At 44.6% G+C, this 25720-nt stretch overlaps 1 protein-coding gene and 1 long non-coding RNA gene across 9 annotated transcripts in view; one reads left to right on the top strand and one right to left on the bottom strand.

Moving 5' to 3' along the window:
- The window catches only part of TEDC1 (tubulin epsilon and delta complex 1), a 205109-nt gene that overhangs the window by 145707 nt on the left and 33682 nt on the right, over positions 1 to 25720 (bottom strand). For all 8 annotated transcript variants that reach the window (XR_010590042.1, XR_006174597.2, XM_065555734.1 and 5 more), the window contains one exon: positions 4576 to 4746. Coding sequence is in view for 6 of the 8 variants with exons in the window: in XM_065555734.1 (XP_065411806.1) it covers positions 4576 to 4746 (171 nt within the window). In the remaining 2 variants the exon portion in view is untranslated. The remainder of the gene's footprint in view (positions 1 to 4575; positions 4747 to 25720) is intronic.
- LOC135973248 (uncharacterized) lies at positions 170 to 16853 on the top strand. The gene is made up of 4 exons (XR_010590048.1): positions 170 to 1075; positions 14150 to 14328; positions 15494 to 15554; positions 15831 to 16853. It is a non-coding gene; the product is annotated as an uncharacterized LOC135973248 (long non-coding RNA).

Below are 25720 nucleotides of genomic sequence, written 5' to 3'. Positions count from 1 at the left end.
GGGGAGGTAACAGACCCACAACACACAGGGCCACAGAACAAGTTGAATCCCATAAGATGGCAGGCATTACATATAAAATACACTACCATACGCCTCCTTTTTTTAACACACTATAAAGGAGGCTTATGGTAGTGTATTTTATATGTAATGCCTGCCATTACTACTAAAGCCCAACATCAGGCTGAAAGAGGGAAACAATAGCAAGAAAAATAAATTCATCTTGGAGGACTCAGAGTTATTTTTAAGATGCTAGTGAAAAAAATAGGTTGGAGTGGCAAGAAAGAAGCTCTTCATATAACCTTGCTCTAATGAGCGCTGCGTTTCAGAAGGTTCCAAGCTCTCTGCTGAAAGCATGTGGGGAACATGTGCTGCCACAGGAACTGCCAGACCAAATGAGGCCAGGTCCACCCAGCCCAGCATCCTCTGACAGTAGCTAGCACCACATCTTTCAGCAGAAGATACAAGAAATTCTGCAAATGCAGTTATGTGATAACTTATCCACAAGGGAAAGTTCCTTTGGTTGAAGATGGTTTATGCTCTGAAGCTGGTTTATGCTCTGAACCCCTTCAGTACACTTCTTTTAAATATTTACTACTATAACTAAATAGTCTTGTGGTCTAGTCTGTATAGATGTCCAAACCTTTCGTGAATCCTGCTAAGCTTTTGACCTCAATAATTTGTGGTAAGAATTTCCAGAGGCTAATTGTGCAGCATATGTGAAAAAGTATTTCCTTTCATCAGGTTTAGGAACGATTGAAGGTCTAGAAAAATCTGCCTTACAGTAATAGAGTAAAGAAGCTCAATCTATTTCGTTTATCCAAAAGAAGTGGAAGAGGGGACTTAATCATTATCAAGAAGAACCTACTTGGAGAGAAAATATCTGACAACAGAGGGATCTTTAATCTAACAGACAAAGGCAGAACAAGATCCAGTGGCCAGAAGCTGAACCCAGAAAAATTCAGACTAAAAATAAGACACTTTTTTTAAAAACAGTGAGGGTAACTAACCATTGGAATATTTACCTACGGATATGGTGGATTCTACATCACCTGAAGTCTTTAAATCTAGATTGGATGTATCCTTATAAAAGATGCTCTAGCTCATCCAGTTATTGGGATTGATGCAGGAATGGTCAGATGTAATTCCATAGCCTGTATTATACAGGATGTCAGACTAGATGATCATAACCCTTCTGTGCTTAATAATGTGCAACATTGCTCCTTTCAGTTTTGCTCACTTCCCTTTGTCCTTGTATTATGAGTAGGGCCCTAACAAATTCACAGCCATGAAAAACGTGTCACGGACCGTGAAATCTAATCTATAACCCTGCACAGGGCTCCAGCTGCTAGTCCTCTGGGGATGGGGAGGGAGATAACTTCCTCTTTCCCTGCAGGGGCTGCCCTTGGGGCAGGTCACACCCACCTCTGGGATCTCCTCCAGCTGCAGGAAGCTCCACGGCTCAAGCAGTCGCCTCCCCCCACACGGGAAGGCAGGGAGCTCCAGCTGTCATCCCCCCAATGGGGCAGGAGACTGCCAGGAAAATGGGACCTATGGTAACCCACCCCTCATACCCTGTGACCCTCACTTCTCTGCTTCTGCTGGCAGTTGCACTGGCTTTACAGCTGGGCACCCAGCCAGCAGCCATCCTCTCTAGCTGCCCAGCTCTGAAGGCAGTGCCACTGCCAGCAGCAGGGCAGAAGTAAGAGTGGCATCCCATGATCCCCCTACAATAGCCTTGTGACCTTCCCACCCTTACCTTTTGGGTCGGGACTTCTACAGTTACACCACCATGAAATTTCAGATATAAACATCTGAAAACATGAAACTGACTAATTTTAAAAGCACCTGGTTGTGAAACTGACCAAAATAAACCCTGAATTTGGTAGGGCCCTAATTATGAGATACCACATTTCCTCTCTAAAGGTCTGTCTATACTGAAATCCAAAGTGTGTGACTGCAGCTCAGGTAGACAAATGCATGCTAGCTTTAATCTATCTAGCATGGATAAAAACAGAAGGAAGCTGCAGCAGCATAGGGTTGAGTGCCTGGCATTCTAATTTACCAAGTTTATATCTTAACTTTCTCACACTGGTGTATAAATAGACATGGTTATATTCTGAGCAGGTACCCAATTTTGTAAATCCATGATCTGACACCTTACTGAATTAACAGAATTTACCTCTGTGATCACAACTTGCCCCTCTTCCAGTTCAATAGCAATTTCTGTCTGAGCCTTTTACAAGATACAGAGATACCTCACAATACCAAACAGAGAATCATCATGTATTCCTGAAATTCAGGAACATTCTGATATTTCTTTTCACATACTTATTCTGGCACAAAAACAAAAAAAAATCAGTTTTAAAAACAATTCCATATAAATTTACAATGGACACACTTAAAAAGTCCTTTCCTGCTTTAGCCATATTATGGTTTCCAGCAATATTTCCTATACCTAACATGCAGAACACTGACAGAATTACTAGTATCTCTAAAACCAGAATGAACTTAAAGTGCATACCCAGAGTCTGTTGAATGACACTCCAAATACAGAGACTAGCCTGTCAGAACCAGTTTGAATTAACATACTGAAATCTGTAGAAAGTTGCCACCAGTGTGCTAAAACTATAGATTATCATCAGCGATAATAAATTCTGTTCAATATTCAAGATACATATCCTCATAAGTTATTAAACACAGTGAGTAAAAGCAATAATTATAACTTAGTAGAGCCATCATTCTGAAAATCTGCCAGTACAACAAAAAACATTACACCTCCCCTTTGCATGTGGTGTCTGTGGTTTCATACCATACCACAACAGTAAGATCTCATATACAAATCATATTAGGTCAGCTGAATTTTCAAATGGAATTCCTCAAAAACCTCAAACTTTTGATAGATGGCAGCTTATTTTAGATGATAAAAACTATATTAATGCAATGGTATGGCATATTTCCGCATCCAGGGGGGCCAGGAAATATACAATCATGGTGCACACAGCAGCTGCAACTTGACCCTTTTGTGCATATATAGTGTTTTCTGTGACCATGTTTAACTACTAAGCATTAATATATATATATGTAATAGAGCACTGTTACAAGGCATTTAGAACTTTATCTTTCAATTATCCAGAACACAGCGCACTGTTATTGCTACTCTGCACTTAACTCATACTGTAGTGCCTAGGTATCAGAGCACATGTAATATTGTTAATGGTTAGTGGGCTGTAGTCCACGAAAGCTTATGCTCTAATAAATTTGTTAGTCTCTAAGGTGCCACAAGTACTCCTGTTCTTTTAACGGAGCACTGAATACTAGAGCTCAAATCCATCCTTATGTAAGCAGAGTCAGGATGAGCTCTGCCCTGACATCTGGTGGTGAATTATGGCTATTGTTGTGGACCTCAGTACAGAGGTCAAGGACTTGAATCAGCCATGAAGCACAAACTGCCCTCTTTCGTTCCAGGTCAGGATTGAGCCACATTTATAATGGGCAGTGTGTAGTAAAAGTTCTTCACTGCTGCACACGCAGTACCTAATCAATGCTACATGAAGGACTTCAGTCTCCAGGTTTTCAGTCAGGCACCTTCCACTAGTGATAAATTCATTTAAAAAACAAAATAAAAATTCATTAAAGTCTTAAGATTGTAGTGCCATATATATAGTCATTAAAGCTGAGAAGGCATCTTCATTCAAACCCTCTTGTTCTCACTTTCAGAACTTTCTGATAAAAGCTTCCCTTTGGGCTGCAATTTCTCAAGCTCATTTATAGCCTCAGAGACTGTATGGAGGTTCCCAGTGGCTCTATTTCAGTTATCCAAGCATATGAAAAAGGTCTTTCACTAGTGAAAGTATTTTTAGATATTTATTTTTCCGTCCATGGCCATCAATGCTCCCAACTGGGAGTTGCAGCTCTAAGACTTCCCTTCTACCCATACAGGCAATGATGCTCAAAGCTGTTTGCAAATTTCAGGTGAGCATGCAAAAATCAAGCTTAAAATGGAAAATAACTTGCAACCTTGACTGTGCAGAGGCTACTGCCACTCTGTGATTTGGAATTGCTTTAGCTTTCCTGGTTTAAATCAGATTTTCACTACTATTTTAAGAAGAGGGGGATTGTATTTAATTTTCCAATTGTTGCTACTTTTGATGCTAAAGTTGTGTCCAACACTTTGAATAAAAAATTGAGAGGTGGACATCTTGCATTACATTTCTGCGTGTCTGTATGAGTAACCTGCACTTCTGTCCTGGCCAAGCAGCTCCCAATTAGGAGGACATGAAGAACAAGCTCAGACATGTTCTGATAAATACAGAGGGAACCTACCTTGGTGGGGAGGATGGTGAATATGCCAAGCTGTAAGGGAGAGCCACTCAAAGATTATAACCTTGTGGCCATGATACATAATCCATCGGTTTTTTCAGGATTTTGCATAGAGGATTGAAGAGGGATATATTTGTATTTACAGGAGTAGATAAAACACTGTACAAAACTAATGAACCAGTGTTAATTACAGACCTGGGATTTACTGGTAGGGCATTAAGAAACAATTCCACTGTGAGTCAGAAGAATTTTTACCTTATGCAAGAGTTTACATTGCTCCTGATGGTCAACGTGCAAACTCCGCCACTGGAACCGCAGCCTGCCAGTTAACCACTGGAGATATCTCACATCTACTTCTCTTTTCAAACAAGGTTCGAGTGCTATTTCGGTCCTGTCCTTCCAGCTGTTAGAGAGATTATCTTCACACTAAAAGCAGAAGATAGCAACAAAATGGTTTTAATCTTTGTCTACATTTTCAAGTCATTAAGCAGTAGATAGCAGACAGGATGAATAGGACAAACACCGGCCAAAAAAAATAATCAGCATCAGAAAAGAAAAGAATCCCCTGAAAACAAGTCATAAATGTTGGAGAGGTAGGTGCACCTATGGTGGGTATGCCCTAAAATAATAGTATTTTGGAGGAAAGTAAAAAGAATTTTGAAGGTCACTAAAGACACGCTACCCACAGAACCCATAGTGATTCTACTAGGTTACAGTCTTAGAGGCCCAGCTAGGGTGAGGTTGGCTGAAGTGGAATTAGGGGCCCACAAACCCTAACCCATAAATCACTGTCTCATCCTTTTATCCAGAGTGACTCTACTCCTCTGACATAGACTTCTGTGAGGCCACTGCCTCGTGCTTGTATCCTGAATGACCAAGGTGTGATTTTAGTGGAAATGAGATTTTTATCATTTTCCAACTTTCACCAAAATCAACAGGGTTCTGCCCACTGATACCTAGAACATGTCCTGAAACTGATCAAATGTAGTTTTCAAAAGTTATCACATTACATAGATACAAAAAGAGAAACGCCATCAAGTTGTGTGTAAAGCCTCAACTTCGCTCGGCCAAAAATACTATCGGGCAAAAACGTTGCATGGTTCCTACCTGACGGGCTGATTGTCCCTTCCTCCCTGTCTCTAAGGCAGAAGCTTTCACGTGAAAACCAAAGAAACCACATTTAACTGCATGCCAGGAAACACCCAATTCTCCAGGATAGCACAGTGCATTTCTATGAGAAAAATTCTTTGGAAGATAAAGCTTTTTCCATCCAAAATTTGTATGCAGTGTAGTTGTTGAGTATCTTGAGCAACAGGAAAACCAGAAAGAAATCAATTATCTTCTGTCTTATGGTCAGTGTGGCAACCACCTGACTAAGTATTGCACCCTGATGTCAGCCCAGTCAGCTACAGGAGCTGAGTCAGTGACCTCACAAAGGGACTTGTGTCTTGCCCTTCTCAGCCCTTGCAGGCAAGCTCAGCATTTTCTCCAAGCTCTGTTTTGCCTTCTACCAAAAGAAAAGAAGGCAGCAGCTAACAGAAGATTATTTCAATCCATCAACCTCTGTGTTCTGGATCCTGTACATTCCGCACTGTTCCACCTCTACATACGTTGAAAGAAAAGTTGAAGTCTCAGCTTTACTGGGGGAGCATTAGCTGGTGACCCTGGGATTCTGAATGCTTCCTGCACATGGAGAGGTAGGTCAAATTTTGAATCTATGATGATTCACTTCCTACAGTTTCTTTCTGCAAGGGAGGTTGGCTGCACTCAATATTTCCCTCATCCTTGCTTTGTAAATTAGCAAGGATCAGAACCACTAACAGACCATCAGGGTTTATTTAAAAAACAAAGCTACAAGCAGAAAGAATCTGATGGCTGTGTTTGCCCAGCCCTTTCCTCTCCAGGTAACCCCTCTTAAAGGAACAGAGTCCACAACCTGAAAAAGGCTGAAAAAGAAGAGGGGAAAATGATGAGACACCACCCTGATTTCCTCACCACTCCAGCCTGGGCCTGGAAAGGTGCAACAGGAGGAGAAAACAAGGTGACCTTGACTATAACTGACAGGAATGTGAGAAATTAGAGCACCACAGGCCATTTTCCAGAAGCAGTTGGCTGTCTCTCCATGCTCCCGCTTTGCATAGCCTCCTTGGTGTGTGTGTGTTTGGGGGAGGGAGGGAGGGAGGAGGAGCTGCAGGAGTTTCTTTAGCCCCATTATTTCCCCTCCCATCCCACTTCGATCCAAAGTTCTGCTGCCACATGTGCTCCAGGTGGGTGTGATAATTCTGCCACCTACCCCTTGCTGCAGGGGTCTCTGTGTGCCTGTGATTACTCTATTGTGTGGGCAAATTCTGGTGCCCCCCTCATGCAGATGAGGACTGTGCCACATGTCCATGAGATCTTTCTGACTCATTTCAACCAACACAACTGCAGCATGCAAATTAACTAGGGAGGAACGATGATTGATTATCTCTGATGTCACAATTACAATGATTAAGAAAGACTTGAGCTTTTGACATGGCCTGGACTAATATTATAATTAGATACAATAATCATTAATAATTTTTCTTAATTACAACATAAATTCTTCAAATGTAGATTATTCAAAGCAGTAATGAAGATGTGTGCACATGAGAATATTTGCGCCTTCAGAAACTGTGGTTCTGTACCTGAAGAGAGCTCCCCACCCCCGCAAATGATGTCACCCCAAGATAAATTTCTTTAAAGGGGGCCATTTTAAAGTGTCTCCTGCTGAAGTTAAGACCCCATTTCCAAAAAGCTCTTAAGCAGGTGCTTATATCCCACTGACTCCAATGGAATTTAAGCACATGTGCTTTCCTGAATCAGAGACTTCAATGTTAACAAGTAACATCTTGTAAAAAAATTCAACTGGTCCATGAAGGGTGAATGTATTTTCAATTTCAGGCCTAAACTAAAACTGCAAATCGTAAAAAAAAAAAAAAAAAAAAGATTTTAGTCCTGTCTTAAACGTAAATTTCAACAAAATCTTAAGAGGTGAATTAACCACAATGCAAGCCTAACTTAACCTCATCTGCTAAGATGCCCCCGTAATACTGTATGGGTGTATATTTATTAATAAACATGGAAAAAAGCTAGTCTGACTGCACGGCGACCTACTAGTACTGTGGGTCTTTCCCTTGTTCTGTGGTTCAATTATAAGTGCTTACTATGGAAACAGACAGACAACGTCCCCATTTTGCCAACAGGGAAATGAGGTCACCTTCCCTGGATCCCCCTTGTCCAGAAGTTCAAGGCTGTTGCCTCTTTACTAAATAACTTTGGCAAACACATCTAAACAGAACAGCAGCCTATGGCTCACATGGTTTTGCCAATGTTAGCAGAGGCTACTGAACTATGAAATTGTATAAAAACAGCAGTGCAGTTCATAAACTTGGCAACACAAACAATTAGCTTGGGGAACACCCATAGCTGTATATTACAACATTAAAGCATCAAATGTATATGCTACCAAGGAGCTATATCCTCAAACTCACTGGGTTACAAACATTATACTAGATTCTGCATTCCCTGTTTTTTATAGACTCATAGACTCTAAGGTCAGAAGGGACCATTATGATCATCTAGTCTGACCTCCCGCATGTTGCGGGCCACAAAAGCTGACCCACCCACTCCTGGAAGAATTCTCTCCCTTGACTCAGCTGCTGAAGTCCCCAAATCATGATTTAAAGACTTCAAATCACTGAGAATCCTCCAGCAAGCGACCCCTGCCCCATGCTGCGGAGGAAGGCGAAAAACCTCCAGGGCCTCTGCCAATCTACCCTGGAGGAAAATTCCTTCCCAACCCCAAATATGGCCATCAGCTGAACCCTGAGCATGCGGGCAAGATTCTCTAGCCAGACCCTCTGGAAAAAGTTCTCTGTAGTAACTTTTAATATCCCATCATTGACCATTGTTGCTAATTACCAGCGATGGCTCGTTATTGACCTAATGACTAAAATCACTTTATCCCATCAAACCATCCCCTCCATAAACCTATCAAGCTTAATCTTAAAGCCAGAGAGGTCTTTCGCCCCCACTGTTTCCCTCGGAAGGCTGTTCCAAAATTTCACCCCTCTGATGGTTAGAAACCTTCGTCTAATTTCAAGTCTAAACTTCCCCACGGCCAGTTTATATCCATTCGTTCTCGTGTCCACATTAGTACTGAGCTGAAATAATTCCTCTCCTTCCCTGGTATTTATCCCTCTGATATATTTAAAGAGAGCAATCATATCCCCCCTCAGCCTTCTTTTGGTTAAGGTAAACAAACCGAGCTCCTCGAGTCTCCTTTCATACGACAGATTTTCCATTCCTCGGATCATCCTAGTGGCCCTTCTTTGTACCCGTTCCAGTTTGATTTCATCCTTTTTAAACATGGGAGACCAGAACTGCACACAGTACTCCAAATGAGGTCTCACCAGTGCCTTGTATAACGGAACCAGCACCTCCTTATCCCTACTAGAAATACCTCGCCTAATGCATCCCAAGACCACATTCGCTTTTTTTCACGGCCACGTCACATTGCCGACTCAGTCATCCTGCTATCAACCAGGACTCCGAGGTCCTTCTCCTCTTCCGTTACTTTCAACTGATGCGTCCGTAACTTATAACCAAAATTCTTGTTATTTATCCCTAAATGCATAACCTTACACTTCTCACTATTAAATTTCATCCTATTACTATTACTCCAGTTTACAAGGTCATCCAAATCTCCCTGCAAGACATCCCGATCCTTCTCCGAATTGGCAATACCTCCCAACTTTGTGTCATCCGCAAACTTTACCAGCCCACTCCTACATTTGGTTCCGAGGTCAGTAATGAATAGATTAAATAAAATCGGACCCAAAACCGAACCTTGAGGAACTCCACTGGTAACCTCCCTCCAACCTGACAGTTAACCTTTTAGTACGACCCGCTGCAGTCTCCCCTTTAACCAGTTCTTTATCCACCTCTGGATTTTCATATCAATCCCCATCTTTTCCAATTTAACCAATAATTCCTCATGAGGTACCATATCAAACGCTTTACTGAAGTCGAGGTATATTAGATCCACCGCATTTCCTTTATCTAAATAATCTGTTACTTTCTCAAAGGAGATCAGGTTGGTTTGGCACCATCTACCTTTCGTAAAACCGTGTTGTAATTTGTCCCAATTGGCATTGTCCTCAAGGTCCTTAACTACTTTCTCCTTCAAAATTTTTTCCAAGACCTTGCATATTACAGATGTTAAACTAACAGGCCTGTAGTTACCCGGGTCACTTTTTTTTCCCTCCTTGAAAATAGGAACCACATTAGCTATTCTCCAGTCAAACGGTACCACCCCCGAGTTTACAGATTCATTAAAAATTATCGCTAACTGGCTTGCAATTTCTCGTGCCAGTTCCTTTAATATTCTCGGATGAAGATCATCCGGTCCGCCCGATTTAGTCCTGTTAAACTGTTTGAGTTTGGCTTCTACCTCGGATACGGTAATGTCAATCCCCACTCCTTTATTCCCATCAGTCTCGCTTCTACTATTCTTCAGCCTTTCATTAGCCTCATTAAATACTGATGCAAAATATTCATTTAGATATTGTGCCATGCCTAGATTATCCTTAATCTCCACTCCATCTACAGTCTTAAGCGGTCCCACTTCTTCTTTCTTTGTTTTCTTCCTATTTATATGGCTATAAAACCTCTTGCTATTGGTTTTAATTCCCCTTGCAAGGTCCAACTCTACACGGCTTTTGGCTTTTCTCACTCCATCTCTACATGCTCTGACCTCAATAAGGTAGGTTTCTTTGCTGATTCCTCCCATCTTCCACTCCCTGTCCGCTTTCTGTTTTTTCTTAATGACCCCTCTGAGACGCTTGCTCATCCAGCTCGGTCTAAATCTCCTGCCTACGAACCGTTTTCCCTTTCTCGGGATACAGGCCTCCGACAGCTCCTGCAACTTCAACTTGAAATAATCCCAGGCGCCTTCCGCCTTTAGATCCCTAAATATGTTAGTCCAATCCACTTCCCTAACTAGTCCTCTTAATTTATTAAAGCTAGCCCTTTTGAAATCGTAAACCTTAGTCTCCGATTTAATTGTTAATCTTTCCATTTAGTTTAAACCGAATTAGCTCATGATCACTCGAGCCAAGGTTGTCCCCTATAACCATTTCCTCAACGAGGTCCTACTCACCAAAACCAAATCTAAAATGGCATCCCCCCTCGTCGGTTCAGTAACTACTTGATGAAGGAATTCATCAGCTATCATGTCTAGGAAAATCTGAGCCCTATTATTGTTACTAGCATTTGTTCCCCAATCTATATCCGGGAAGTTAAAGTCTCCCATGATTACACAGTTCCTATTAGTATTTACTTCCCTAAAAACGTTAAAGAGTTCTCTGTCCATATCCAGGCTAGATCCCGGCGGTCTATAGCACACCCCAAGCACTATCCCAGGGGAGGCTCTAGTAGTCCTTTTACCCAATGTGAGTATTGCCCAGACTCCGTCTTATCCATTCCATCACTTATTATTTCTTTACAGTTTACCTCATTATTGACATATAATGCTACTCCCCCTCCTTTACCTTTGATTAGGTCTTTCCTAAACAGCATATACCCTTCCATACCTATACTCCAGTCATGACTACCGTTCCACCACGTTTCAGTTATTCCTACGATATCCAGTTTCATTTCTCGGACCAGGAGCTCCAATTCCTCCATTTTGTTACCTAGGCTTCTCGCATTGGTGTATAAACATCTCGCATTGGTGTATAAATTTATGCCGTTTGGCCTCTCTCACATTTGTTATCCCATTTGCTATGGACACTGTACTGCTAGTATGACCTATTACTCTAGTATCCATCCTCCCCTCCTCCTTATGTCCAATCTCTTCCCCCTGGCTATATCCATTCTTATCTCATTGTCCTCCCTCTCAATGTTATAATCTGGTGTGGAGATTAACTGGACATCTCCCAACCGTCTCCCCCAAATTCCTAGTTTAAAGCTCTTTTGATGAGATGAGCCAGCCTTCCTCCCAGAAGTCTATTTCCTTCCCTACTCAGGTGAAGTCCGTCCCTGTTCAAGTCTTTACAAAGGACCTGTATTAGAGATTTCAGAACACCACTCATGATGCTCCCAGGAGGTTTACCTAAGGAAAGAATGGTATTAGATTTAATTGCCTTGCAAGTTCAGTGACAGAAACACCACATGGAGCTAAATGTTATTGTAGCAATCTGTTTTAATAATATTAAAATAAGGAAGCCACTGCATTTTTCAACAGAAGCTTTCTATTCCTAGTATTTATTTCACACCTCCTTTACAAAATGTCTAGGCCTGCTATGGAATATGTAGCCTGACATAAGTAAACACCAAAAGGAAGAGAGCCCTTGGATATTAGACTGTGACCTCAATTTCAGGCCCATCTCTACAATCTAGGGTTATTTACTGCTCTCCCACAGAGAGAAATCACTAAAATGCTGACCCCAGCTAAAGCCTTTGCTTCTAATATCACTATGTAGTTATCTATCTAGCAATAGACATTCGTGCAAATTCAGTGCTGTATGCTGAACGGGCAGAGCATTCTGTCAGCAACACAGAAAACATAGCAAGAGCAGCCACTCAGGACTCAAACTATCCTTCCCCAAGCTGAACTGCACCAAAACAGCACTGGGAAACTTCCCTTCAATCACATATCAGAAAAGCTCTTTTCCTATCAAATGAAATGTTTGATATAATGAACATTTGTCTTTATTTACTCTGATGGATGCTCAGGGAAAAAAAGACTCATTCACCCAAACTATGGAATGATGCCGCTTGTGTACAGCACCGAAGTTGCATCAAAGCACGTCAATCCCCTCACCAGAGTTTTTAAGTCTTCTCTGATTGACCAATACAGCATTTGTCCAATCCTTGTATACTAGACTATCTAGAAATAACTGGGATGCCTGTGATGAGGGCAACTGTCCAACAGAATCTCAAATGAGGCCCTTAGTCTCACCCTCATTTAACACTGCACTTCTGGAGCATCTTCTGCCTCAAAACGGAAGGTGTTGTTACAGGCTTCGTAGTCTATTTATTGGTGGGTTCACATAAACACACACAACCCTGGAAAAATGACAACCGGCACTTGTCCATTAAACAAAAGATCCCCATCTGTGTCCTGCTGTAAGCGGCTCACCTCCTGTTACTGGAAGGGCTATTCTATTCACACAGAGAGATACAACGCAGGCCCTCTCAGGATTACTTTCTGCACCAGAGACACTTCCCATATGAAAGGAACCATGCCCCTTTTAAGGCTCTCTGGATGCCAAGGAACATTTATAAACTACTGACTTGGCTGGATCTAAATATATTTGTGCCTGCACAACACATTATTAAACCTCTGTCAGTAGCCACAGGCAGATAACAGCATGTCACCCCAGGCAGAAGTCTAGACATGCTTTGGATCAGGACCATGATTTTCTTTGTAGTTAAAAAAATCTTTACAATGATAAAAACAAAAGCCACCTCAAAAGCTGGACAGGCCCTAATGCTTTAAACCATCGTAAATGATTACAGCAGCATGAGCACTTAAACTGGCAACAAAGTAGTGTCACTTATGAAACAACTTCAGCCGTCTTTAGTCCTTAAAAGATGACTGGTGACTACTGATGAGTTGAAAGGTGACCACTTAATAGATGCATATTTAGATTATTGCTCATGCATGTACTTAGTACTAATGAACACTCACACTTAATGACTTTGCTGTGCCCATGCACAGTAACCAATTATTAATTGGCCTAGCTGATATCCAACTGAACTGTTTTCATATTTTGCCATGGAAATTCTTCTCAATCAGAATGATTTACATGCCAACATTTTAAAGTTCAACCATTCAAGTTTCGCAGGAACGTGTGTGACAATTATTTTAAAAAGGAAACATTTTTTCCCTCCATTCTCCCCCTGCTCAAAAATTAATTTTGCTCTGTTACCTCCCTTTCCCACCAAAAAAACCCTCATCACACCATTGGGAACAGACAAAGCAGTCATCTTTGCTCTATAGAAAATCAAAGAACAATGGTGTTACTGGAGTAGGCTAGAAGAGAAATAAAACAAGGCCTTAAATTATATAAATTGTTCATCACAGAACAGATTTAAAAATGTTATTAAAGTTAATGTTTACACAAGTTAAGAGGGACGGTATAGTACATATGGGGTCAGGCTTGGGTTATGAGGGATTACAAGTGTCAGTTACAAGATTCATAAGATATATACATAGTACATAACCAGGACAGATTCAGATTGGGGTGCGGGAGTTTTTAAGATGTCAGTGGATAAATGATCTCAGGTTCGCCACCCATAGAATTTATTTAGAGTCCAAGTCAGTATTGGTATAGTGAATAAGTACATGGGTGGGGTGCGTCCCTTGTTTGGTCAGGAAAGGAAGGAAGTGGGTTATTTCCCTGACTGGCGGTCTGTACATTTCAACGTGGGCAAATATATTTGCAGTCAGGCAATAATACACGATATGGGAAGTGTTTCTTAATGCTAATTATTCAAGCTGGGCTGCTAAGAGATTGGTGCCCTGGCCCTGAGGTGTAGGACTCTGGGATTGTCATGCCCGTTATCTATACCTTGTCCCAGTGGGCCCCCTAATCAAATGCTGCCCAATATCCAACTCTGCATTACCTTTACTTTTCACACTGGAAATTGTTGCAAAATACAACAGATTCAGGGAGATCCCAAGGGACTCAAGGTAATCTGTTTTACAATACACTGTTGTCTGCAGCACTTCACAGAAACCTCTGCATTGTGTGGCAGCACCACATTTTCCTGTAGTTTTCCTTACCTTTTTAATTCACAGATACCACCTCTTCATGTTTCCACAGCTTTTCCATCAATAAACCTATTGTGCTGGTAAAATGGCATATTCTACAACCCCATCCTCTATAAGCAATGGGAAATTCAAAGACCTCTGCTCTCCACATTGCTGTAAAAAACAGGCTGAGATGCTCTTTTGTGACTGTGAGCTGCCATCTGTTGGTGAGTTAAGGAATCCAAGGATATACCTATACCTATCTCATAGAACTGAAAGGGACCCCGAAAGGTCATCGAGTCCAGCCCCCTGCCTTCACTAGTGGGACCAAGTACTGATTTTACCCCAGATCCCTAAGTGGCCTCCTCAAGGATTGAACACAACCCTGGGTTTAGCAGGCCCATGCTCAAACCACTGAGCTATCCCACCCCCCTGGGATAGCTGCCTCGTTCTTTTGCTACTGGCTTTACACAGTAAAGGTGCAGAATTCATCCAAAGGTGAACTCTCTGCTCCCATATTCATACACAAACAACTAGCTACTTCCTTCAGATACCACCAGGGTGGATAAAAATCAATTTTTTTAAAAACATCAAAACAATCGGATTTTTTTTTTGATAAAATCCTTTTTGAAGAAAAAAACCTATCTAAACATAGTTTTAATTAAGATACATTATAGCTCAAAGATATCTCCAATAGTTCATGGATTAGGGACCCAATCTTATGGGGGTCACGGGGCTTCTGTATAGATTATTTAGGTTAATCTTTCTATCTACCCAATGGGACTCAGTACTCAGTCCAGAAGATACCAGCAGAGATGCTTAGTTTTGCAGTTCTCAAACTGTGGATTTGTGTCTCCAGAGATAACATGCTTGTTAACAGCAAACATGTTTTTAAATAAATCAATAAATAATATAAAGAGGTGAGAAATAAGAGACCTCAACCCTATTGTCCCTCTGCAAATTTGTGTACACAGAGTCAATCCCTTACCTCTCTCTAAAAGTGCAAAAAGTTTCAAAAAGTTCAATGAATAGAAGATTGTTGGGGGTGGAATAGATCTGGACAAGAAGAAGAAGTCTGGAGATAAATGTGAGAAGGGAGGGACAGGCAGTAGAAACAAAAGTGAAACTGTATGAGCAGCATATTCGAGAAGTCTTGAGGTCTTTCTGAGTGTAGCCTTCATTGTTTTGAGATCTACCATCCTATTCTCTCTCTAGAAGGGAAAACCTATAATGGCAGCAGGCCGTAAAAGAGACCCAGTTGGGGAATATTTTAATGAAGTTCCTCTACCTGTGGGTAAGACAAGCATGTGTGCATAATGCAAACAGTGCAAAAAGAAATGCAAGGCCTGGTTGCCCGAATGAAACAACATCATGAGAAATGTTCCTTCTCAGGAGGAAGCTGCGTTGAAGATGATGAAAGGAACATATCTGAACATGCAGGATCTTCAGGATGGTAAACTTTTTTATTTCATACTTCTTTCTTAAGGACTGCCTGTCTTCCTTCTGGACTATTCTTGAATTCTCATGTTTGAGCAAAAAATATAGTTGTTACTCTATGGTACTATTATTTTAGATGCAGTTGTGATAAAAAATAAATAGCTGAAATAGGCAAATCTTCCTTTTACAATTTCAGTAAAGTAGTACTGAGTGTCAGTGAATGCAATGAGTAATACTAAATGAGCAGTATGGTAATAATAATTAAATAACTGCATTGACTTATTTTGTCTAGGAGAATCCATCTGCAACATACAGGATTCTGAAGACTATCTACCTTCAAGATCACCATCATTTTCTATAGTTTCAGTTACATCATGTATGTCACATAGCCACAGTATATCACCAGTAGCAAAAAGAAAACAACCATAGGTAACAGAGTGGTAGCCGTGTTAGTCTGTATCAGCAAAAAGAATGAGCAGTGCTTGTGGCACCTTAGAGACTAACAAATGTATTTGGGCATAAGCTTTCATGGGCTAAAACCCACCCACTAAAACCTCCCTCGTCACTCAATTACAGACCTAAAAGTCGCAATTCTCCAACAAAAAAACTTCAAAAACAGACTCCAACAAGAAACTGCAGAACTGGAATTAATTTGCAAACTGAACACCATTAAATTAGGCTTGAATAAAGAGTGGGAGTGGATGGGTCATTACACAAAGTAAAAACTATTTTCCCATGCTAATTTTTCCCCTACTGTTACTCACACCTTCTTGTCAACTGTTTGAAATGGGCCATCCTGATTATCACTACAAACTTTTTTTTTTCTCCTGCTGACAATAGCCCACCTTAATTGATTAGTCTTGTTAGAGTTGGTATGGCAACACCCATTTTTTCATGTTCCCTTTGTAAATATATCTTCCTATTGTATTTTCCACTGCATGTATCCGATGAATTGGGTTTTAGCCCACGGAAGCGTATGCCCAAATAAATTTGTTAGTCTCTAAGGTGCCACAAGTACTCCTCGTTCTTTTAACCACACTTAAGTTTGTAATCAGAACCAGCAATAAAGAGGTAATTGATTAAAAAATTGCCCGGTTTGTTTATGCAACAAACTCTCCTTTCCATGTGATTGAAAACCCACACTTTATTTACATGGTTCAGTCATTGAGACCAGGATACAGTCCACCCAACAGAGCAGATATCGGCGGAAAATTGTTGGATAGAGTGTATGAAAGAGAAATTGAGCAGTGTGCAACAGGTCTAGAGCAGGGATCGGCAACCTTTGGCATGCGGTTCATCAGGGTAAGCACCCTGGCGGGCCGGACCGGTTTGTTTACCTGCTTCGTCCGCAGGTTCGGCCGATCATGGCTCCCAGTGGCCGCGGTTCACCATCCCAGGCCAATGAGGGCTGCGGGAAGCGGCCGTGGCTTCTCACAGCCCCCATTGGCCTGGAGCAGTGAACCACGGCCAGTGGGAGCCACGATCAGCTGAACCTGCGGACACGGCAGGTAAACAAACCGGCCCGGCCCGCCAGGGTAAGCCCCCTGGCGGGCCGCGGGTTGCCGATCCCTAGTCTAGAGGGTGAAATTGTTAACCTGAGTCTTGATGGGTGGAGCAATGTCCACAATGATCCTGTTGTATGTGCTTGTGTGACAACAGAAGAAGGGAATGTCTTCATTACAGAAACAATTGATACATCAGGAAATACACACACAGCAGAATACTTACAAGAAGTAGCAGTAAAAGCTATAACAAACTGTGCAAAAAAATTCGAAGGTCTAATACGCAGCTTGGTCACAGACAATGCTGCAAATGTATCAAAGATGAGAAGAAATTTAGGAGAGAGTGAAGAGAGTTCCCAACTAATAACATACAGTTGCAGTGATCATCTGATGCACCTTCTAGCCAAAGTCTTCAGTGTTCCAGAAATAAAGACTAATGTTGTTTAAATTGCAAAATATTTCTGCAGCAGCTGCTCTGTAAAAAGTGGGAGGAACCAAGCTAACTCTCCCATAAGTCGTGTGATGAAACTCAGTAGTGGACTGTGTGGAAGAAACGAACTCCACTCTCAGGTTGGAAGCAACAAAATCAGAGACAGCTTTATTCAGGACATGCAATTGCAAGGGAAGAACACAGCTGACAGAGAGCATCTCTGCCTCAGTTTCTCCAAAGTACAAGCAAAATCACACAAGCATTTATACCTCTTTGTGATGTGCATTAATTAAAAACATCTGCATTTTATTTAGGCTATTTCCTAACTATTCCAGTATTTTCTCTCTCTCTTCTCAAACATCGTTATCTCAAGGCTAGGTCACACTGACTATTCTGCTGTTTTCCACTCGCTTCTGACGTGAGCCCTGCTTCTACAGGTCTCGCGATATTAGGCTAAGACTTGACAGAACAGTTGCTCTGTCTCGGACACTTAAATGGCTGCACTTAAACCCTCTCTTTCTTTCCCTGCTTCCACACTCCCAGCTTTTGTGCTTCCTTTAGCACAACTAACATTCTTACACCTCCAATTGCATCAAGCCTTGTATTTCTGTTTCTAGCTCAGGAGGATCAGAATCAGCCCTATAAGTCTTAACTGGATATAATGATAATGCATGATTAGTGTGAACATGAAAGGTATTTTTGTTAGTACATCCCTTACAACAACAACAACATATTCCTAGACTAAACAAAAGCAATACAAGCATTAATGTCCCCACTGTAATAATATGCTGGGTTTGTTTCATTGCCTTAATTACATAGCACATTACATCATAATTAGTACACAAAGTAGACACTCTATAGGCTGTATGAAAAGCATGTTTTTCAATTTGATATATATTCTGAAGCACATGGATTTGACCCTGTAAGTCAGAAATTTTCCAAACCTCTGGTAGGAGTGAGCGTAAATTTTGAAACCGATCGGGTATCAAAGTGGTCTAATTAAAAGAAATCTGATACCTGAGGTCTAATTGTAGGGCTTTGTCTGCTGGCCAATAAATAAAAGACGGTTACTCACCGTTGTAACTGTTGTTCTTCGAGATGTGTTGCTCATATCCATTCCATTAGGTGTGCGCGCGCCGCGTGCACGATCGTCGGAGAATTTTCTACCCTAGCAACACCGGCGGGTCGGCTGTGGAGCCCCCTAGAGTGGCACCTTCATGGCGCTGAATATATACCCCAGCCGACCCGGCGCCCCCTCAGTTCCTTCTTGCCGGCTACTCCGACAGTGGGGAAGGGGGGCGGGTTTGGAATGGATATGAGCAACACATCTCGAAGAACAACAGTTACAACGGTGAGTAACCGTCTTTTCTTCTTCGAGTGCTTGCTCATATCCATTCCATTAGGTGACTCCCAAGCCCAACTTAGGTGGTGGGGTCGGAGTGAGACATTGCTGTGTGCAAAACCGCTGATCCGAAGGCAGCATCGTCCCTGGACTGCTGCACTAGTGCATAGTGAGCTGTAAATGTGTGGACTGATGACCAAACCGCAGCTCTACAAATGTCCTGGATCGGAACTTGCGCCAGGAAAGCCGTCGAGGAAGCTTGAGCCCTCGTGGAGTGAGCGGTGAGGTGCGGTGCTGAGACACCTGCCAGGTCATAGCAAGTCCGGATGCAAGACGTAATCCAGGAGGATAGGCGTTGTGAGGAGACCGGTGAGCCTTTCATTCAGTCGGCCACTGCAACGAAGAGTTGCGTCGTCTTTCTAAAGTGCCTTGTGCGGTCAATATAGAAGGCCAGGGCCCTGCGTACGTCCAGAGAATGCAAACGTTGATCCTGGCGAGTAGCATGTGGTTTAGGATGAAAGACCGGGAGAAATATATCCTGGTTGATATGAAAAGGAGAAACCACCTTAGGGAGAAAGGCAGGATGTGGACGAAGCTGCACTTATGGAAAACCGTGTAAGGGGGCTCGGATGTAAGCGCCCTGAGTTCAGAAACGCGCCTTGCTGAGGTGATGGCTACGAGGAAGGCTGTCTTCCAGGATAGGTACAAAAGTGAGCAGGTGGCCAGTGGCTCGAATGGAGGACCTGTGAGCTTGGAGAGAACCAGGTTGAGGTCCCACGTCGGAACGGGCTGATGTTGTTGTGGGTACATCCGGTCTAAGCCCTTGAGGAATCTAACGACCATCGGGTTAGAGAATACCGAGGACGCGAGTTCTCCTGGGTGAAAGGCTGATATAGCGGCCAGATGAACTCTAATTGAAGATATCGCCAACCCTTGCTGTTTTAGGGAGAGGAGATATTCCAATATAAGAGGAATAGGTGTCTGTAACGGGGACGTGGCTCGTTGTTCACACCAACAGGAGAACCGCTTCCACTTGGCCAAGTATGTGGTCCGTGTTGAAGGCTTCCTACTGCTCAGCAGAATCTGTTGGACCGAGTGCGAGCATTGTTGCTCTGCCTGGGTGAACCATGGAGCAACCACGCCGTGAGGTGGAGTCATTGCAGGTCGGGGTGACGCAGCCGGCCGTGGTCCTGCGAGATGAGATCTGGACATAATGGAAGCGGGATCGGTGTCTGAACCGAGAGTTCCAACAGTGTGGTGTACCAATGTTGTCTCGGCCACGCTGGGGCGACCAGAATTACCTGTGCCTGGTCTCTGCGCAATTTGAGCAGTACCTTGTGGACCAGAGGAAACAGAGGGAAGGCATAAAACAGGTGGTCTTTCCAGGGAAGGAGAAACGCATCCGAGAAGGAGCCCGGAGCTCGACTTTGCAGGGAGCAGAACACGTGGCACTTCCTGTTGTCTCGAGATGCAAACAAGTCTATCTGGGGAAACCCCCACTTCTGGAAGACGGAATGTATGATGTCCGGACGGATAGACCACTCGTGCGTTTGAAAGGACCTGCTGAGTCGGTCCGCTAAAGTGTTCTGGACTCCAGGGAGGAACGATGCCGTGAGATGGATTGAGTGGGCGATGCAGAAGTCCCACAGGCGAATGGCCTCTTGGCATAGAATTGACGAACGTGCTCCTCCTTGCTTGTTGATGTAAAACATGGCCGTGGTGTTGTCGATGAGAACTAACACACAGCGGCCACGTAGGAGATTGAGAAATGCCTGGCACGCCAGGCGCACCGCCACCAGTTCCCGAACATTGATGTGCAGGGCTAGCTGAGGTGCAGTCCACAGGCCCTAGGTATGGTGCTCGTTGAGATGGGCGCCCCAACCCAGAGATGAAGCGTCTGTGACCAGGTGCAGAGAGGGTTGTGGGGCGTGAAACAGCATCCCCTCGCAAACCACATTGTGATCTAGCCACCATGTGAGGGAGGTCAGGACCGAGTTCGGGACCGTGACCACCATGTTCAGGCTGTCCCGATGTGGGCGGTATATCGATGACACCCAGGTCTGGAGTGGGCGAAGCCGAAGTCTGGCATGCCTGGTTACGTACGTGCAGGAAGCCATGTGACCCAGCAGGGTAAGGCACGACCTCACCGTGGTAGTTGGGAAGGCCTTGAGCCCTTGAATGAGGCTCGTGATGGTGCAAAAGCGGTTGTCTGGCAGGATGGCTTGTGCACGTCTGGAGTCTAGGACTGCGCCGATGAATTCTATTCTCTGGGTAGGTTCTAGAGTGGATTTGTCCTTGTTGAGTAGGATGCCCAACTCGTTGAATGTGTGCACTATCATGTGGACGTGAGCTCGAACTTGCTCTTTGGTGCGACCGCGTACCAGCCAGTCATCTAGGTACGGGAACACCTGTATCCCTTGCCGACGAAGGTACGCTGCCACGACAGCCATACATTTCGTGAACACTCTTGGGGCCGAGGATAGGCCGAAGGGAAGGACTGCAAATTGGTAGTGCACCTTGCTTACCACGAATCGCAGGAAGCGTCTGTGAGGCGGGTAAATTGCGATATGAAAGTATGCGTCTTTCATGTCGAGGGCGGCGAACCAGTCTCCAGGATCGAGGGAAGGGATAATGGCCCCCAAAGAGACCATGCGGAACTTCAACTTTACTACGAATTTGTTGAGTCCGCGCAAGTCCAAGATGGGTCGTAGACCTCCTTTGGACTTGGGGATCAGGAAGTAACGGGAATAAAATCCCCTGCACCTTAACTCTACTGGAACCTCCTCTATGGCCCCCATAGCAAGGAGCGTGGAAACCTCCTGTATAAGAAGTTGCTCGTGAGAAGGGTCCCTGAAGAGGGATGGGGAAGGGGGGTGGGAGGGGGGGATTGAAGAAAACTGGATAGCGTATCCCCTCTCCACCGTGCGAAGGACCCAACGGTCCGAAGTTATAAGGGACCAAACACGGTGGAAGTGGGAGAGGCGATCCCGAAAGGAGGGGGCTGGATCCTGGGGGATGACTGGGGCGCCGTCCTCGACCGCACCTTCAAAAGTTCTGCCTGGGGCCTGCGGGTGGTCTTGGTGGCCCTTGGTTCTGACCGGGTTGAGGGCCGGTCCACCTTCGTCTACCACCTCGCCCGCGCCTCCGGGCCGAGTCCTGTCTCTGACGAGGTGGGGGGGGTAGAAGCGCTGAGGCTGAGGCCTAAATGGCCTGCGCTGAGGGCCCGCAACATGCATCCCCAGGGAGCGCATGATTGTCCTGGAGTCCTTGAGGCTCTGCAGGCGAGAGTCCATCTTCTCCGAGAACAACCCCAGTCCTTCGAAGGGCAAATCCTGCAGGGTTTGTTGCAATTCCGGGGGCAAACCCGAAACTTGGAGCCAGGAGGTCCTTCGCATAGCGATGCCCGAAGCCAGGGTTCTCGCAGCCGAGTCCGCTATGTCCAAGGAGGCCTGTAAGGAGGTCCGAGCCACCTTCTTACCCTCCTCTACCAAGGCCCCAAACTCCTCCCTGGACTCTTGGGGAACCAATTCCTTGAACTTCCCCATAGAGTTCCAGGAGTTAAAGTTGTAGCGGCTCAGGAGCGCCTGCTGGTTAGCCGCTCTAAGTTGCAGCCCTCCGGCTGAATAAACTTTACGGCCAAACAAATCGAGGCGCTTAGCCTCCTTCGATTTGGGCGCTGCGGCCTGTTGACCGTGGCGCTCCCTTGCATTCACTGATGCCACCACCAGTGAACACGGCTGGGGGTGGGTATACAAGTACTCGTAGTCTTTGGAGGGGACAAAGTACTTTCTTTCCACCCCTCTCGCTGTGGGTGGGATAGAGGCAGGAGTTTGCCATATCGTATTTACATTCGCCTGGATCGTGCGGATCAGGGGTAACGCCACTCTCGATGGGGCATCCGCCGCGAGGATATTTACGATGGGGTCCTGCACCTCCACTATCTCCTCCGCCTGCAGGTCCATATTACGGGCCACCCTACGTAGGAGGTCCTGGTGAGCCCGAAGATCTATTGGGAGTGGACCTGTGCACGATGTGCCCGCCACTGCCTCATCCGGAGAGGAAGAGGAAGATGCCTCCGGTGGTAAAGGATCCAAGGGAGGATCCTGGTCTCCCTGCTCCTGGGCCGGAGCATCACCTGCGCTTGGGTCCAGGACGTCAGGTGGTGCGGACACGGAAGCCTCCATGCCCCCTGGCGGAGGCCGAGAGATGGTGGACTCCGGGGCCCTTCTAACGGAGTGGCCCGAGCGAGAGGTCGAAGTTATTGGAGCCCCTTGCGCCTGATGGTACGCCCACGGGGTCCAGAACGACCAGTGAGATGGGCCATGAGCAGGGTCCTCTGCTACCTCCTGCCAATGGCCTATGTCCTGCTCCTCGGCTTGCTCCTGAGGGGGGTATGCCGATCTCGATAAGTCCTCAGAGGAGCGAGACACCGATCTCGATGGCCATGGCGGTGCCGAGTGCGCCGAGACGAATCCCGTGGGCTGCGGTGCCGCACGGTGCCGGTCCGGAGATGTTCTATCTCCACGCGGTGCCGGCGATCGGTGCCGGGATCGCGATCGGTGTCGATGACCTCGCCGGTGCCGGGAGTCGGATCCCGGAGCCGAAAGTCCCGCTCCTTCTTGGTCCTTGGTCTGAAGGCCTTACAGATCTTGCACTTATCTGTTTGATGGGACTCTCCCAGGCACTTCAGACACGAGTCGTGCGGGTCGCTCGTTGGCATAGGCTTAGCGCAGGAGGCGCACTGCTTGAAGCCGGGAGCCTTGGGCATGAGCCCGGCCACGCGGCCGGGGGAAAAAGGGGGAGACAACCCCCTTAATCCCCTTGAACTATATAACAACTAGTAACAAGTGAAAAAACCAACTATTTAACTATAAACAACTAGAACTATAACTATAACTGTGAATGACTAAATAAGCTAGGGAGAGTGGAGAACAGCTATGCCGCGCTCCACAGTTCCAACGACCGTCAGGGGCGGTAAGAAGGAACTGAGGGGGCGCCGGGTCGGCTGGGGTATATATTCAGTGCCATGAAGGCGCCACTCTAGGGGGCTCCACAGCCGACCCGCCGGTGTTGCTAGGGTAGAAAATTCTCCGACGATCGTGCACGCGGCGCGCGCACACCTAATGGAATGGATATGAGCAAGCACTCGAAGAAGAATGTGATTTCTTGCGGCCGTGGTGAGATTAAAATACATGTCTAGCAAAGTGGTGGCTTTAACATATACACAGCTACCATTAGCTTGGAACAGCAAATGTCCTGTCAGGATAGTTCCTTGTTCCATACCTTCCCAACAAACTTTGTCAAACACTGTGACAACTTCCCCTTGCTTCAATTTCCTTACGCACTGAAGCTGGAGGGGTTCTAAGGGCCATAATGTTCACTGAGTCCCTATTCCAATCCAAATATCGGGTTTATTCCAGGAGCACTAACAACAATTTGGCTAGGCATACTAGGTGTCTAATCTCCCAGATGTCACGGTGAATAATCCAGTCCCACAGGCATCTCCCCATGTACCCGACAGGATTCAGTATGTGGGAACCCACACCCCTCCTACCAGCCCATATGCTTGGGAGGAGCATTGAGAGTATATACAATTCCATCCTGAAAATCTTCAAGTATGTCTCCATGGCCACAAATCAGATGGCATTCCTGAGGTATCTGTAAGGGCAGTAGGCCACACCTCATGCTCAAGATCACTCTGAATGGCCATCAGCCGGTCATTCAGGAAATCCTGAATCTCTGAACATGACCGATCCCCCTGCAATTCCTTTCCTGCCTCACTGATCTTCAATACCATCTCTGCCACTGAACTAAGGGCAGACACAACATGTAATTCACCAACTCCAGCTTGCACCTGGGTCAGCTGTGCTCCAGTAATAAGACCAGTGGCTTTTTCTAGTTGCCCTAATTTCTCATCATGTTGTTGGGCCTTAAGAATATTCAAAATTGTTGCTGCACTATTTGCACCATCCCATAAGCCTCTTTTCTTCCTAGCGACCTGTGCCCTTTGCTGTGCTAGCCAAATAGCAGCCCCTTTGAGCAATTTGGATACATGAAAGTGATTTGAAAGCTGGATAGGGGCAGGGTAAATTTCCAAGTCCCTAATGGGGCATTTATTATTATTAGATATCCTAGTACATCTCTCTTTGGTACAGTACCATATCACATCTGTTATTTAACTGTTCTCAGGTACTTTCAAGAGGCATTAACATTAATAGCATAGGAGGGGTATATTGTAATATGGTACAGGTTAGGTTATTAATTACTGAGACCATCTCAATACAAATAAGATTTCCAGTGGCAGAGCACTATATCAAGAACTGGCCTAATCTGATGGCAGTCTGTGAACAAAATCGTGAAAAAATAGATGACACTGTCACAGCCAAAGTTCTCAACATTGGGCTTAAGACAAATGTTGAACACATGCGGAGTACCCTGAAGCCCATTTCTGTAGCCTTGAACAAAATTCAGGGAAATAGCTGTTTTATTGCTAACACTGTTGAAATTTGGAAGGAACTGATTAAGATCTTAAAAAGAGAAATATGCAATGACAGAGTTAAATTACAAGCATTAAAAAAACAAATGGGACAAGCACTATCTCCAGCTCATTTTCTTGCAAATATTATCAATACTTGGTACCAGGGTCAAACTTAACTGCTGAAGAAGAAGAGTTGGCTATGACATGGACATCCAGCAATCATCCCTCCATAATACCAACTATAATAAACTTCAGAGCTAAGGGTTAACCATTCAAGAAATATATGTTTGCTGATGATGTTTTAAAGAAAAAGTCACACCAGTGAACTGGTGGAAGTCACTTAAGCACTTGGATTCAGAGACTGGTGAAGTTATAATCTCACTTTTAACAGCAGTAGCTTCTTCTGCTGGTGTAGAAAGAATATTTTCTT

The sequence above is a fragment of the Chrysemys picta genome, chromosome 8 (assembly GCF_011386835.1).
Source record: "Chrysemys picta bellii isolate R12L10 chromosome 8, ASM1138683v2, whole genome shotgun sequence".
NCBI classification, from domain to species: Eukaryota; Metazoa; Chordata; order Testudines; family Emydidae; genus Chrysemys; species Chrysemys picta.
Note: the sequence above shows the minus strand (reverse complement) of the source record. Positions and strands in the feature narration are given on the sequence as shown.